Below are 15,667 nucleotides of genomic sequence, written 5' to 3' on the forward strand. Positions count from 1 at the left end.
CACCGGGACGCGACCCGGCAACCTTCTTGCTGCGAGGAAACAGTGCTACCAACTGCACCACCCTGCAGCCCCTTTGCAGCAAAATGCCCCAACGAAATAAAACTCAAAAGGTGGTTTCTGTGTTTAAAAATAAGACTGCAAGATTCTGTTTAACATGACCGTCACGTTAGAGCTCCGATCTTAAGTCCTTTCAGAGGATTAGTGAGTTGTGAAATCAGCTCCACAACATACATCCACCGTGACCTTAAGCTGCACTTGTACAGTACAACACAGTGGCATGACACAGACCGGGGGGCGAATCTACAATGCAGATGCTTTTTTTCGGTGACTCTAAGTGTCTGCCTCTCATCTGCAGAAGGCACAGAACCGAAACCAGCTATTAAACTCGAAGGACAAGTCGCATATTCTTTTTTATTGGCCACAATTACAGGCTGCGGCTTCAAACGGACCAAATCTCCAGGCTTTAAAACTTTCTGTTCAGGCCTGACGTCATCCCATCACTATCTTGTGCACACGAGTAATTTTCTCGTTTTTACTGTCAGAGCAGTGACCCAGATGTCCGTCTTTTTGCCGCTCCTCTTGAATTAAGACAAAATAAAGAACTAAGTTTGCTTGGAGCGCACCATTTGACTTCTGTAGGTGTCTCAAACCCTACGTGTTGATCCATGCATTCGGCCAAAGTGCACGCGGTCATTCGACAGATCAAATGCTGTGGACTAAACTGCAGCGACCTCTGGACCTGCCGCATGTGGCTCCCGCTGGCTCGGCGCCGAGGACCTGGAAGCTGTCATCGCCGTACGAGTCGGTGAGCAGGAAGAGCAGGTGAGAAGGAGCGAGTCCCTGGCTGTCACTCAGCTGTTACTGTGGGACTGTGAGAACAAAGTGACTAATCTTGTTTGACACCTGACTGCATACGACAAAACCGCTGATAGTAGCAAACAGCACAGGCCATTCTGATTTAGGCAGTTAACACACTGAAAACGAGCTGATTATTAAAAGCAAACTACCTGCATTGTAAGTTAAAAAAAGCTGGTGGTGTTGGACGTTGCATCTCTGGGCCCACTGTGGAGGCTTCATGGTGTGTTTGTCTGCATTCTTGTGGGAAGCTGGCCGACAAGCTGATGTCAGTCTGAGGTGTTGTGCATGACTACAATGGGAGCTTTATGAGTAAAAGACTTTTCAGCAATTTCACTCGTCACTTGTACGCGCTGAGACAATCACTCATCTCCAGAACTTGGCTTGAAGACCCGGACAAATGGAGAGCAGGAGAAGCCGACGTACTGGTTGCCTGTGACTAAGCATGAGCTCGGCTTGCGGCGTTTTAATCCCGCGCCAATATCGTAACCAAGTTTTTATTACCGCTGCCATAATAAGACTGTCAATACTGCGATTTGAGGTGCATGAAATATTTTGCACCTCATAATTAATGTCATTTTTTTCCCTCATTTAGAAATCAAACCCAGCTTTCAGTGCCGTCTAAACAGAAGCAGCTGGACGAGACTTTTGCTTCAGAATCATGAGTCAAACCATCTAATCACAGAAATAAACACACAAAATGATCAGGACTTTTTCTTCTTGGATAAAATTCATCCTATCAAATAAAAAAAAGAGAAAAAACGACAAAATATTGAAGTTTACACTCTATTAGCAGCTTGATCAGCTTGACCAGATTGACCAGAATGCAATGCAGCCGCAGTACTCGTTCTACTGAAGGCTGCAAATAAACATCAACGACATCCTTCTCGAGAAACTAGAACTAGATGCAACAAGTTAGAGGTCCATTCGCTAGTCTGGGAAATGTAAGAAAGCCAACTGGAGGCAAGAGACCACATGGAACGGACAGAAAGTGTAAATGAATCGTAAGTGAATGAAACAGGTTGATCGACAAGTTGAGCAAAGAACTTAACAACAGAAAAAAAAGACAAAGTGAGGATTTATGGAGTGTTCAGGCCAAAGGAGAAGTCTGAAGAAGTTCTTTTCTGATTATCTTGACCTGTAAGATATAAAAACATGAACGATTCCTGTATTCTGTTGAGTTTAGCTGTGCATCCTGAGACACTCAAGTAGACCCGAGACATTGTTCATGCTATTAATACCATCCGTGCTTTCCTTTTCCAGCTACCTTCTGCAACCCTGCCGAAGCACGCAAGACCATCACAGACACAAACAGAAGCCACACATGTAAAACACACCGGGATTCACATCCAATGTGAGTCAGCAGCGTCCATATCAATCCCCGGCCTGCTCCTGCAGGTTCGACTCTACATCCAGAGATTCCTTTGGCCTGAGTAAATCTGTGGGAACTGTGATGCAAGAAAGGAGTGATCCACTAATGAGGGCCTAGGACGCAGCCTGGCTCAGACACGGATTTGTCCAATGGCGGTCAAAACAAGACGTGTGTGCATGAGACACACACACACCAAAAAAAAAGAGCTATAGGCAGAAGTCCCCAGACAGCAAATCCTCACAATTCTACCTCAGCAACTCTGTTTACCCTCCAAGTGCTGATGGAGGGATAAAAAAAAAAAAAGGGAGCTGGTATCTGAAGGTAAACAAAAGTGGAACTAACTGTCTGTCATGGGACAAGGTGTGAGAGGCGTTTATCTCAGTGAAAGTTGCTGTGAACATTTTCTCTCTATGCAGGTCTGTATTTAGGTCAAAGAGGATGAAGCCCGGGATTAATGAATCGTGACTTTTTTCTGTTATCACAAGCAAGGAACCAGTTTGGTTTTGTAAATACACCCAACATCAGGAAGCTGCTCTAGTTTCCTCTTTTGATGTGAGTGGCAACGGTTTAAAAAAAAACAAGGTGTTATATATGATTTACAACTAAAAACATTAAACATGTCAAGTCACAATCACCGCATTGATGTTTGAGTTTGCGTAAAGTTTGTTCCGCTGGTTTCGCCTCCACACGCGCAGATCTGCTGACTTGGTGTTGAAAGCGAGTTAAAGAATCAACTCTTACCTGGAAAACAAGCTCCGATTTAAACGTCAAGAATCGTAGCTGCTCCAATTCATAACGTGTAGCCAAAAAAGCCGGATACAAATGAAGAAGAGAAAGCCGGAAAAAAAAAAAAAAGCACCCACACTTGAGCGAACTTGTTTCACTTTCTGACGCGTAAAAGCGACTTGGACCTCAGCTGACAGCCGCTTTGTCGCTCCTTTACTGGAAGTTGTTTTATCTCCACCTGGTTTGATTGAATCCCTCCCAGTGATAGAGGAGAAAGACAACACAGAAATGACAGATCGGGTCAGGGTGAGCGGCTTGTCGGCGTCAACAGGTGAGAGCAGAGCTGCTGCTGCGGAGGAGGAGGAGGAGGAGGCGGAGGAAGGCGACGACGGAAGGCGGGTCGAGTCAAGTGTTTGGGGCTGTTTAGGCGCAATCAGCCCTCTGGTTTGAGCTTCTTTACTCGTAGCAAAACTTCAACTGGTTCTCTGAGCTGTACAGGCTGTGCACAGACAGACAGAGAGAGAGAGAGTTTCATTCAAACACTGGAATGGGGGGGATTTCTATTCTGGGAACTGACGGGGCTTTCTCATTGTGGAGTCACCAGGCGCGCTGCCAGCCAGAGCGCAGTGGAGAGAAAGGCTGCTTAAATAGGTTTAAAGACGAGCTCCCATGGGCCTGTTATGATATTAAAGTGATCCACTGAGTTTAGAAGGTCAGTTTTAGCTCTTGGCTGCGTGGCCGGGTTAACCCCCTAGAGGGCAACACGCTTGTCCTTTACTGCCGTTCACTGTATAAACTCTGTTTTTAACACCTGGGCCATCTGGTGCAACCTGCTTCTATGAAAACTTCCTTTTTTTCAGTGTCATAAACTTGATAAACCAACTTAATGTTTGATGTTGAGGCCACAGATGGTATTAATGATTATAATATTTGTATTTCTGTAGTACCTGTTAGTGTACAAAGTGTTTTGCTGACAAGGCAAAAAATAAAATAAATTAAAAAAAGAAAGAAAGAAAGAGAGGAGGATACTCAAGGGGGGAAAAATCATTGAACAACAGAAGGCTGATCAGTCCAATGATGGTGAAAAAGTTTCAAGGTAAATTTAACACAACAACACCAGACAAAATAATAAAATGCCACATACAAGTAAAGGAAAGAGCAAGTGGATAAAAAGAAAATAGACGATAAAACCATGAAGGCAAGGCTAAAAGTAATAATAATAACAGTAGTAATAGTAAAAATAAATAAATATAAATAAAAGGTAAAAGAGAATGAAATGAACAATCAAATAATCAAATAAAAAATCAAGTAGGTGAAAAATAAAAAATAAATTTAGCCCCCTGCCATCAGACTCTTAAACTCTCAGGACACTTAACAACCCGTTCATATGGTGCAATAAATATGTCTGTGGTGTAATGCGTTTTATTTCTGCAATACTGGTTTTGAGTATTGATTTATGTATTTTTTTTAGGCTCATAGTGCAATCTAGAACGGCACCCTTAGATTTTTTAGTCTCGACTTTGGAACAGTAAGAAAGGCCCTACCTGAGGATCTGAGGCTGTGAACGGGCTCGTACAGGGTCAGTATTTTTTTAAATAAAGTTTGGGGTCAGCGAGCTTTAAAAGTGTGGATAATTGATGGTAGTGTGCTGGACTGCATTATGTTAAAGTGTTCCTATTATTTTGTCCACCCCATTACCATACATGACGAGCAGAAACTGACAATGTACAAGTAGAATTACTGACAGACCTGTTGTACTGGACTTTCTTTAGCGTATGCCAGTTTAATTATTTCCCAATGCACCCATACATTGTCCATTGCCCTTGAGCTGAAATTATTAGTTAATAAGAAAGAAAATTTTCATGCAAAAATGCAAAGTGGCACCAGCTTGTTAAAGGTTAATACTTGCTGTTTTCCTTGGTTGGTCGTAGTTTTAAACTTAAATTTTGTGTTCTTTCTTCGTTGGTCAGACTAAAAATAATAAGATGAAATAAGTGTCTACAGGTTACTTGGGCCTCATGGAATGATGATGGGAATTTTTAAAAATATTTTCTGATATTTAACCCACTACAGACACCATCCAGTACTCTAGAGCTGAAATTATTTGTTGATTAGTTATTAGGAAGGCTTTTTTTTTTTTAATGCAAAAATGTCAAAAACTCAGTGGCACCAGCTAGTTTAAGGTTAGTATTTGCTGGTTTCCTGTTTTTTAAGGATAGTAAACAGAAAATCTGGAGTTCTTTCTCTGTTGGTCAGACTAAAAATACTCAAATGAAATAAATATGTATCGGCTGCCTGTGTTGGGAGGAATATTAATGGCTATTTCTGATATTTTCATCACTAAAGAAAATGCCAGTATCCAGTACTCCAGAGCAGAAATAGTAATTGATTAATGAAAAAAAGGCATTTTTCACGCAAAAACGCCAAAAATTCTGTGGTACCAGCCTGTCACCGGCAAATATTTGCTAGTTTCTTGGTTTGTGTATTTAAAATGTGGATTTTTTTGACTATCGGTGAGAGTTAAAGTAATAAAATGTCATAAATATGTACAAGCTTCTTGCCTGCAGTCATAACAAGTGCTCCTAGAGCCCCTATAAGTCCTTATGGCGGTCTTATACAGATCCCAGTAGAGATTAAAATACCATGAAGCATTAGATACTCACTGTAAACATGCCACTGAGCACCAGAGCAATGTGAATCTCTGAAATACCGCTGCTACAATAAGTACTTTGAGAGCAAAAACTGCTGTAACGTTAATGTAAACATGCTATTGAGCTTCTCTGAGCTGTTGACCAACACCACAGATTCACTTCAGGATCCTATATAGTGACTCCTCTTTAGGGTCCCATGGGCAAAATCTGCTCTCTTCACTTTTGAGGGCTTTATCACCCCGGTTGGCCTCTTTACAGCTCTTTCTGAATGAGCTGATAGTGTAATATATTCTCTCCGGTGTCATGTGGCCAATGGGAGAGAGAATGGGCAGCAGGTTCATGTGGCACACTGTAAGTAGGCTGAGAGGGTGAAAAAAGGCCTGGCAGATGGGCGACACAGACTGGGTGAAAGGACAGCTGGCACATCGCTTCCCCGCAGCTAAACAGGATCCAAGTAAATGGGACCATTTTACGTGGAAAAGGCGACATATCTTCAGCTCGACGGCGGCGACAATGGCCGCACACACACACACCTCCCGCTCTGAATGGAGGACAATGCAGGTGTCTGTCAGCGTGTAGGCTAGGTGAGGCGGGAGGGCCGTCCGACAGCGTTGTTTGTGTCGAGTGCTGACAGAGACAGCTGGTAGACGGGGTGTGTGTGTGTGTGTGTGTGTGTGTGTGTGTGTGTGTGGGCTAACGGTATTGACTTGCATGTGACAACACAACAGATAACCTCTTCTCTAAACGCTCCTTTATTCTTAGAGCAAGTCTTCTTTAACTGTGAAGTTTTTGAGAAGTTAGAAAGCAGGCAGGGTTTTCACACACAGGATGCTGCAGGTTCTGTAACAATAAGAGGTGCAGGGAACCGGATCAGTTCCATTACATTGGACAGATACACTTGAAACCAGAAGTTTACATATAGAAAAAGACATATAACCTTTTTTTTCCAGTCCTGTACCGACATGGACTGAAAGGCTACTCAGAGAGGAAGAAGACATTACTCCAAAAGCAACATAAAAAAGCCTGAATACAGTTTGTAAATGCACACAGGGTCTAAGACCTTCATTCACATGTCCTGTGGTCTGATGAACCTGAACTGGAACTGTTTGGCCATAATGACCATCGTTACATTTGGAGGGAAAAGGGGGAAGTTTGCAAGCCTGAGAACACCATCCCAACTGTGAAGCACGAGGGTGGCAGCATCATGTTGTGGGGCTGTTCTGCTGCAGGAGGGACTGGTGCACTTCACAAAAAGTATTGGAAGTATTGAAGCAACATCTCAAGACATCAGCCAGGAAGTTAACGCTTTGGCACAAATGGGTCTTCAGATGGACAATGACCCTAAACATACCACCAGAGTAGCTACACAGAGGCTTCAGGACAACAAAGTCAATGTTTTGGAGTGGCCATCACAAAGCCCTGATCTCAATCCTGGAGAAAATCTGTGGGCAAGGCAAGGCGGCTTACAAACAGTTCTGTCAGGAGGAATGGGCCAAAAATCCAGCAAACCATTGTGAGAAGCTTGTGGAAGGAAACCCAAAACGTTTGACCCAAAAGTCATACAGTTTAAAGGCAACGCTACCAGATACTAAGGAAATGTATGGAAACTTCTGACTTTAAAAAAAAGTAATAAAAAATTCTCTGTCATTATCCTGGAATTCAGCAAATATAAATAATTTTGTTAATCCTAACTGACCTAAAACAGGAAACGTTTAGTCTGATTTAATATCAGATAGTGAGAAAAAAAAAGGTTATATGTCCTTTTATACGGTGAAGTAAACCTCTGGTTTCACCTGTATACTGTGTATCAGGAAAACGTTCACCTTTCATCTGTAGGGATCCAGCTTTCTCTCCCAATACTACATCAGATGTTTCTACGTAACTTGAGGTCACATATTAGCGACGCTCACGACTCTGTGACTGACTGAAATTTCTAACCGGGGCTAACAAAGAAACTGTGTTCAAAGTGGATCGGTCACACTGTGTCCAATAAGGTCAGCGTCAGCGCGTCCTGTTTGTTGTCTAGTCGTGCTTTTCTACAATAATGCAATCTTGAGTTTTCAGGTTTTGGACCATGTGTGATTTGTTATTGTGAGTTCAAAGGTTTACAATCCACACTCAAGAATTTTACAAGTGGTTGCTATGTGGTATTAAGAGTCTTTAAGAGATTAAATGTACTTATACCAAAGTGAGGGGCTCAAAAAACGGCCAAAGGAGGCAGAGATATCTTGACTTTTATTCCTTTTTATGGACTCAAAAGCATTTCATGTAATACAGCATTTATTTAAAACAGGGGCTCCTATGTTAGCAACTTGTTCACATTATAAGAGATTTGTATCATTGCAGAAGGATTGTGTACTGACACTACAACACTGTTCATTCATTTTGGACTTCATCACACTGAACGGCAGCCAATGTAAAGCGTCCATATGTATTTGGTTTCCAAGCTTGTGGGTATTAAAGTGCCTCGTCAGATATATGTGAGCTACCAAAATGACTCTAAGATTACACGAGCACAGAATTAGTCCCTTTTGTGACCAGTAAACGACTTCCATTTGAATGTCACATCCCTAGTTTGTAACACAGGCATTCAAACTGAAGCTATGACAACCCTGAAAGCATCACAATTGTTTTTTTTCAGGGCTCCTTCCAGTGCTGCAGAGGACAGTCGTCACCTGGTGAGTGGTACTTCCCCATGATGAGCAAACTGTGTGTTTAATAAATGGAGCACTCCTTTGAATTGGAAAGAAAATAAGCTCACCATCAGTTCTACACTATCGCACAGCTTACTATCACATGTGCGAGTTTCTGTAGCTGAGTCAGAGGCCAGCACTTCCAAACAAACCTGTCCTACTGGCTGATGAGGTGTTCAGCAGCAGATGAGAACAGCATGCACAGGATATTTGGAAATCTGGAAGCAGATATGATACTTGGCATGGACGCCACTTGTCATAACTGAGATAGTAACACGCGTCTCAATGGGTGCCCTTGTCTGTTGGACGTTTAAAGGAACAGATGAGATTTGAGAGCACATGGCCGTGACATGTTGCGCCATGGAAACTTGGCACTTATTGACTTTGAATGCAAATAAGAGTAGCTTTATTTTCCTGCTATGCAAAAAAGACAGTGTGTTTGTGTGTGTGTGTGTGTGTGGCGGCCTTGGATAGAGGAACCACTGTGGCCATGTGGAAGAACTGGATCGTCCCAGTGAAGCATTCATGAATACTAAACCAAACCTTGAATGGAACATTCCTATCTGAGCTTTCCTGCTCATAATTTCCTCCCCAATTCTGAAATTCATAATAACACAACTGAAAAAAAAAGGTCATCACATTCAACTTTAAGCCAATGATTTAAAAAAGGGCTTTTCCTCATTTACAGAATTTTAGTACTGAATAAAATCGACATGACAGCGTTTTTATTCCAATCTAAACGATGCCAGTAGTTGCACTCGCATGACAGTTATTCAAATATTACATTTACATACAAAGACACGTTAAAGCACTATCTGGTGAGCAGTCTTGATTAGTGTTGCTAAAACAGGGAGGTAAATCTCAGTTACTTTGCGATGACGTAGTTGATTTGATTCGAACGCTCTCTTTCGCAGGGCGGTCAAACTTCGTGCAGGCCACAAACCAGATTAGCAGGCACTGCGATATCTGCAAAGAGAGACGAGTGTTTTCAGAAGGAGATGAGATGCAGCTCGTAAACGTTTGCACTGACATCTTTTTGGCACAGTGTTTGCTAACAGAGATGGGCGGTGGTTGGAACCTCAGAAATGCAGCAGCTCTGATACCTATTTTGGCCGGCTTGGGGAGATTCAGGTTGTTCATGATGTCCACAAACTGCTCGATGCTCTTAGTCAAGCGTGGGTTAAATCTGCGCTCCTCGCCAACCGTAGAGACCGTCTGACCTGATGCACAAAAACAGATGCAACATTTATTGTCCGTGTGGTCTTGATTTTTGCCAAATGCTGAACTTTATTAATCAGTTAAAACAATTATAGAGAAACCAAAAGATTCTGGCACACAAGTGACGCGTTATAAAAACTTTAAGACTAACGTGTAATAAAATGTGGTGCTCATTAGATTGTTTCTTCAGCTTGCATCAACTGCTCTTTGCGCTTGCACTCGACCGCTCTTACACAGACAGTTGTTTCAGTGCTGGCCCCTATGAGTAGAAAACTACTGGCTAATTTCACCATCAGTCTGCTTAAACTCTGCGTATGAGACAGGACAACAACATCTAAAAGTCGTGGTGTGTGTGGGGGTTTCAGCCAACCTAAGTAGTCGTGCGCTGGGTAGATGAGGCACTGGTCGGGCAGGGTGAAGATCTTCTGATGCACGGAGTGATAAAGTCTCTTAGCGCAACCTGAATAGGAGAGCAAAAGAAAACAGATGCAACACCGCACCCTTGTGTTGAGCTAGCAGCATTACAAAAATAAAAGTTGGAGCCATCCTCTCATATTCGGGTGAATGAACTTCGGTTACTTTCAAGCTCAAATCTTGTTATGAGGGTCGGCCCTGGATGATCTAAGCTATCCAGATCTTTCATTATATGATACATTTACAGATTTTTTTTGTTAGCCTTTATACAAGTTGGAAAAAAAATATTTTGACCTATGAAACTGTTTTTAGATGTTTTATAAAATGCTGGCACTGGAGATATCTTTTCACACTTGTGTAGACGAGATTTAATCTAACAATGTCAAAATATGTGCTTCTCTCTTTGCTCACCATCTCATTATCCTCACTGTTATTGGTCATGTTGCATCTCCACACCTTTCACTCTTTTGATAATCTGTACTAATGTAAAGATCAATACATCTGCACCCTCAATATTGTTGTAAATACCTACAGCTCTATGGTTCTTATTTAAACTTAATTCTTCACTGCACAATATCTTTTAAAAAACTATACCTGGCAATAAATCTGATTCTGATTCTGATTCTTAGTGACTATCGGAAATAAATATCCTTGTTTTTTTTCTTCACACAGAGTAGCCTGCATGTTGAGGTGACAAACCAGGCAGATGTCTGAAACAATATAGCCTTGTATTATCCAACCAAGAAGCAGGAGTGCAAAAAAATGGGTGAAGAATTTAGTAAAGGTGTTCTTCTGTAGAAGTTTGAAACCTTCATAATGTGTACAAACATGTAATAAACAGAATTACAAAGCTCCAGTTCTACTCTTAACATGCTGCACAGATAGAAATATACCAACACAGTGATGAGTAATTCAAACAAGAGTAATGACACATAGCTGTATGCGAGGTGTACCTGTGATTAAATTCAATTCAATGATTCGTTCTTCCAACGCTTGTGCACAGACAAGCAGCTGGCATTGTTGAAAAGGTTATTTCATATGTGCTACACCTCACTGGAATGACCTCTTGCAGAGCAATTCGACTAGGAGAAGGTAAGAATCTGGACCTAAAATGCAACCATCAGGCTGTAAATACAATTCCAGAAAAACAAAGACAGTGTGAAAGCATACCTTGCTGGAAGTCTGTCCTGCCACAGCCTCTAATGAGCAGTGCGTCCCCGGTGAAAGCCATGCTCTGATCCCCCGTCACCAACGTCATGCAGCCATCTGTGTGTCCTGGTGTGTCTCTCACTGTCAGACACTAGAAGTAAGGCAACGTAAATCTATTTCAATAAATCATTTTTTATGGTTTCGGTATTTCCAGAGCACACAATATCCACAATATACTGATACAGACTCACAATGTTGCTATAAAGTCTAGCTTACTTTACACATAAACACTCTCTAAAATGAACTAAAATATTATAATCTTACATGTTTTCCAAAGGTGATCTTGTCTCCCTCTGACAGGAGGATGTCTGCAGAGGCTCCGCTGTGTTTGGAGATGGCACTCTTCAGTCCAACCAGTCGTTTCTTCATCAGCCCGGTGCTGGTGATGTGGTCCGCATGGCAGTGGGTGTTTACTGTCAGAGAAAGGAAGAGAGTGTAGCTCAATATACAGCTGGGATATAATGCCGCGTCACTGTATTGTAATCTGGGTAGTTGTGATAACTGAAGTTTGCGGTTAAGTTTATTAGTCGTACATGTAAGAAGCGTTCTGTGTGTTGTAATGGATAAACACGGATCATCGTGTTTGACATCTGTTTGATTATTTTATATGTACTCTTGTGTAGATATGAATGATACTCAGTTTAAATCTGGAAAGATATTTGTAGTATTATTATGACATAGATTTTTATCCTCGATTACCATCTCTGAGCCGATTATGTACGCATGGAGTCTCCTCACATTGTCTGAGTTTGTGGAATAACCTCCGATCTCATAGCTCAACTACAGGATGATAGATACCTGCCACTTTTACATTGAGTCCCAGCTCCCCTATGAGCTTCAGGTCCCTGTCGATGGTCTCCAACACGGGATCGATGAGCACAGCCTCCTTGGTTTCCGCGTCGGCCAGCAGGTACGTGTAGGTCTTGCTCTCCAACTCCAGCAACTAAAGATTGCACAAGAGTGACTCAGCGATAAGATTACAACAGACGGCAACAGGTAGTAAAGTTCACACCCTCAGCGCTGTCCTTAGATATGCTTGTGTTTGTGTGTCAGATAGTAAGATAGAGAGAATGAAAGTAAGACGGAAAAAGGCCAGATCAGGATTTGGAGCAACTTTTTATTCATGCAAAAAGGCTGCTTGTAATAATTTAGAGCTAATATTGTGTATTAAGTGTTAACAAGCAGATGGTTGGTGTTTAGTATCTGCATACAGGAATGACAAAATAATCCACTTGCTTGCTTGCTTGTCATGGAGCTTTTGATCACATGGAAAAGTAGATGTTCAAACTTTGCATGTTAAGGAACAGCTGGAAGTTGCAGGAAAAAAAGAAATGAGTGAAATTTAAATACATTTTTGACTATTTTGTGAACTTGCAGTTGCCAAGGTCGAGATGAGCTCAAAAACTAGCTTTGGACTGAACACATATCGTTACAGACGTGGAGTTTTTAAACGTTTTTTGTAAAAACATAAAGCACAGACAAAGTAAGTGGTCTGTTTAGCTGGGAAATTTGCTAATAGGGTTCACAGAGATAAACTCAAACAGCTAGTTTGGCTCCATGTTAACAGAAAGCTAACTGCTAGCTCACTTCCTACTACCGGTAACATTAGCAAAGACGTTCACACAACTACAAACTCTGCTTTTTCTTTTGACAAACCACCCTAAACAGAAGCAAAACAACAACCAAAACAAATACCTGTCTGAAGAGCAGTCTTTGGCTCACGGCTGTCCCGGAGCTGTACGTCCTGCTGGTGACCCGCAGCGGCTCAGCGCCGAGACTTACGCCGGGACAGGAGCGCCTGCTCCGGGCTGCTGCGCAACTCGGGCTCTCGGTGTTCGTCCTGAGCCGCAGCGACACAGCCAGAGCCCGGTGACACGGCTTCACCCTGCCTATTACCGAACACATAGTTCCTCGTTGCTAATTTCCTGCCTACACAGCCAGATAATTATCTCAGCTAGCAAGAAATGTCAACAGCAGCTCAACGGCACGGAGCGACCGGAGAGGCTCGACAGTACGTGTCCGCTGTCACCTGCGGCTTATGGCGCGTACTGTCCCCGCAGCGGGGGTCATGGCCAGCGTTTGTGTTATTGAGTAATAAAATGTGGGTTAGTCCGCGGTGTTGTTGGTCAATTTCCTGCACAGTTGTGTCTACGCGGCTCACAGCCGTTTGTTGTGGCGCCTGAGCGCAGCTACAGTCGTGCGCGCTCACGAGAGGCGCGCGCACGTAGTAGTGTTGTTAGTTGTTGGCTCCAACCTGCTGCTGCTGTGGTTAGGAGGAGAAGAAAGAGGGAAAAACACTTTAATCTGGTGTATTTGGATCATGAAAATGTTGTTTCAATTTTTTTCTTTTTCAAATCAACATTTAAAGTTTTTTTTCTCTCTCTCTCTCAATTATTGAAAGACTACACATTTAAATCCACACATTTCAAAACATAAAACTTATTTCACTGTGATGCTTGGCAAGTTTTAACATACAGAAGATAGATAGATAGATAGATAGATAGATAGATAGATAGATAGATAGATAGATAGATAGATAGATAGATAGATAGATAGATAGATAGATAGATAGANATAGATAGATAGATAGATAGATAGATAGATAGGCTAAAAAAAATTAAACAAAAAATAAAAAAGTAAATAAAAAAAACAGAAAAACCTAGAAGAAGTAAAAGGCAAAGACGGGTACCCGAATAAATATAATTAGAAACCATTCTAGATTGCACTAAGGGTCTATAAATAAATCAATACTAAAACCAGTATTGCACTGCCACGGCACAAATAAAACACATTGTACCACAGACAGATTACTGGACCATATGAACGGGTTGTTAAGTGTCCTGAGAATTTCAACGTGTGATGGCAGAGAGGTGAAAACTGTTATGAAACCTTGTGGTTGTGCACGTCATGACCTCTTGCCTGAAGGAAGAAGAGACAAGAGTTTGTAACAGGGGTGTGTGTTGTCCTTTGAAATCCTCCAGCGTTGTTGCCCTCAACATATTAGTAATCTGAACACTATCACCACTGAAAAAAAGTTCAGAAAACTTGTTTATTGCACCTTTTCTGAATCTTGTTAAACTAAATTTCACTGTTTATCGTCTGATTTTTATAATTTAGTGGCGTTGCTAAAATATTAACAAGTAGCATTCCTGGCTAATATTTAAACGTGTTGAGTGACCTCAGAATTTGAGTTCTTTTTTCCACTGCGAATCATTTATTTAATAGTAACATATCACATAATTTATAACTAGAACCATAATGTGTGCCTTGTTACTAGTACAGGGCTACAAAAATGAATAGAATAGAACAAAAATAATGTGATATCAGAAACTGTATTGTTTAGGTGTTTCTGAAGACTCCTAATACTTCACGTGTCAGTATTTAACCATCTGTTATATCTTGATTATGTCGTTTTCTAGGGCTGCAAGGCGGTTAGCACTGTTGCGTCGCAGCAAGAAGGTCGTTGGTTCACGTCCCGGTGAGGACACCTGGGATCATTCTGCGTGGAGTTTGCATGTTCTCCCCATGCAGCGTGGGTTCTCTCCGGGTTCTCCAGCTTCCTTCCACACAGTCTAAAAACATGCTGAGGTTAATTGGTGATTCTAAATTGTCCATAGGTGTGAATGTGAGTGTGCTTGGGTTAGACTCCAGCCCCCTGTGATCCTAGTGAGGATTAAGAGGTGTATAGATGATGGATGGATCATTGAATAGTACAAGTCACACCAACTTTATCTAAAGTCGTGACCCTGTGTAAATACTACAAGTTAACCATCCAACATCTGTGGTAATAACACTGAAGCTTATCAGGACACTGACGTTGTCCAACCCAATCCTTTTTTTTTTTCCCCATTTCCTGGATTTAATTTTTCTGTGTGATAAAGGTACATTTCAGTGTTCAAAGACAAACCTGTCAGCGCTCTTTTGATGATGTCTCTGATCTACTTCAAGCGTATTTACTGCAGCTTCTTGCAAATACTCATGAACCAATGCACTAAAAGCAGCTAATCAGTGATTTTGCTGCTCAATAAATCAGACAGGTAGACAGACGGATGCAGGTCAATCTTTATTGTCAGTTGTCTCAGTTAAGTGTCAGTCATGGCTGCCGTGGTGTCCTCATATTCCCTCTCTTGGCCCTGCAGCTGAAACAGACGCCAGAAAATACCAACATGAATACAAAATACGCCTTGATATCGCCCCGTGAATAAAAATGCAGTGATTCGAGCGGCTGCTGCCAATAAGAAGCGGGCTCTGCTATCCAGTGCCGTCATCCGTCACAGAACTATTTTCGGCCTCACATGAGCATAATTCTGAACAGTTTATCAGAATGTGACGACGTTGTGATTTGCATAACTGCGAGGAGGAACCTGTGTCCTTGTGGATTTTTTAATTTAAATCCTTTTTTTTAGTTTATGTGACAATCCCAAAAGTCATGAGGTGATTCAGTAAGGTCCATCCCTGTAGCTTGTTTTATGGGAGCACACATGATAGATTTATTTTTGTATTTTTTGTCCTCCTGAGTTTATAGTTTA

At 41.8% G+C, this 15,667-nt stretch overlaps 2 protein-coding genes across 4 annotated transcripts in view; both read right to left on the reverse strand.

Annotated features, from left to right (window-relative positions):
• The window catches only part of phldb3 (pleckstrin homology-like domain, family B, member 3), a 25,293-nt gene extending 21,980 nt beyond the window's left edge, over positions 1–3,313 (reverse strand). For all 3 annotated transcript variants that reach the window (XM_008302008.1, XM_008302007.1, XM_008302006.1), the window contains exon 1: positions 2,969–3,313. The gene's annotated coding sequence lies outside the window, so the exon portion shown is untranslated. The remainder of the gene's footprint in view (positions 1–2,968) is intronic.
• A 4,507-nt stretch (positions 3,314–7,820) lies between these two features.
• ethe1 (ETHE1 persulfide dioxygenase) lies at positions 7,821–13,240 on the reverse strand. The gene is made up of 7 exons (XM_008302009.1): positions 12,834–13,240; positions 11,937–12,081; positions 11,403–11,551; positions 11,100–11,229; positions 9,886–9,975; positions 9,401–9,517; positions 7,821–9,263 (listed from the first exon to the last, which is right to left on the reverse strand). Exons 1-7 carry the CDS (start codon positions 13,041–13,043, stop codon positions 9,217–9,219), a joined length of 888 nt encoding a protein of 295 aa, XP_008300231.1. The 5' UTR covers positions 13,044–13,240; the 3' UTR covers positions 7,821–9,216.
• Between the last annotated feature and the right edge of the window lie 2,427 nt (positions 13,241–15,667).

The sequence above is a fragment of the Stegastes partitus genome, unplaced genomic scaffold, assembly GCF_000690725.1.
Source record: "Stegastes partitus isolate 25-593 unplaced genomic scaffold, Stegastes_partitus-1.0.2 Scaffold1747, whole genome shotgun sequence".
NCBI lineage: Eukaryota > Metazoa > Chordata > Actinopteri > Pomacentridae > Stegastes > Stegastes partitus.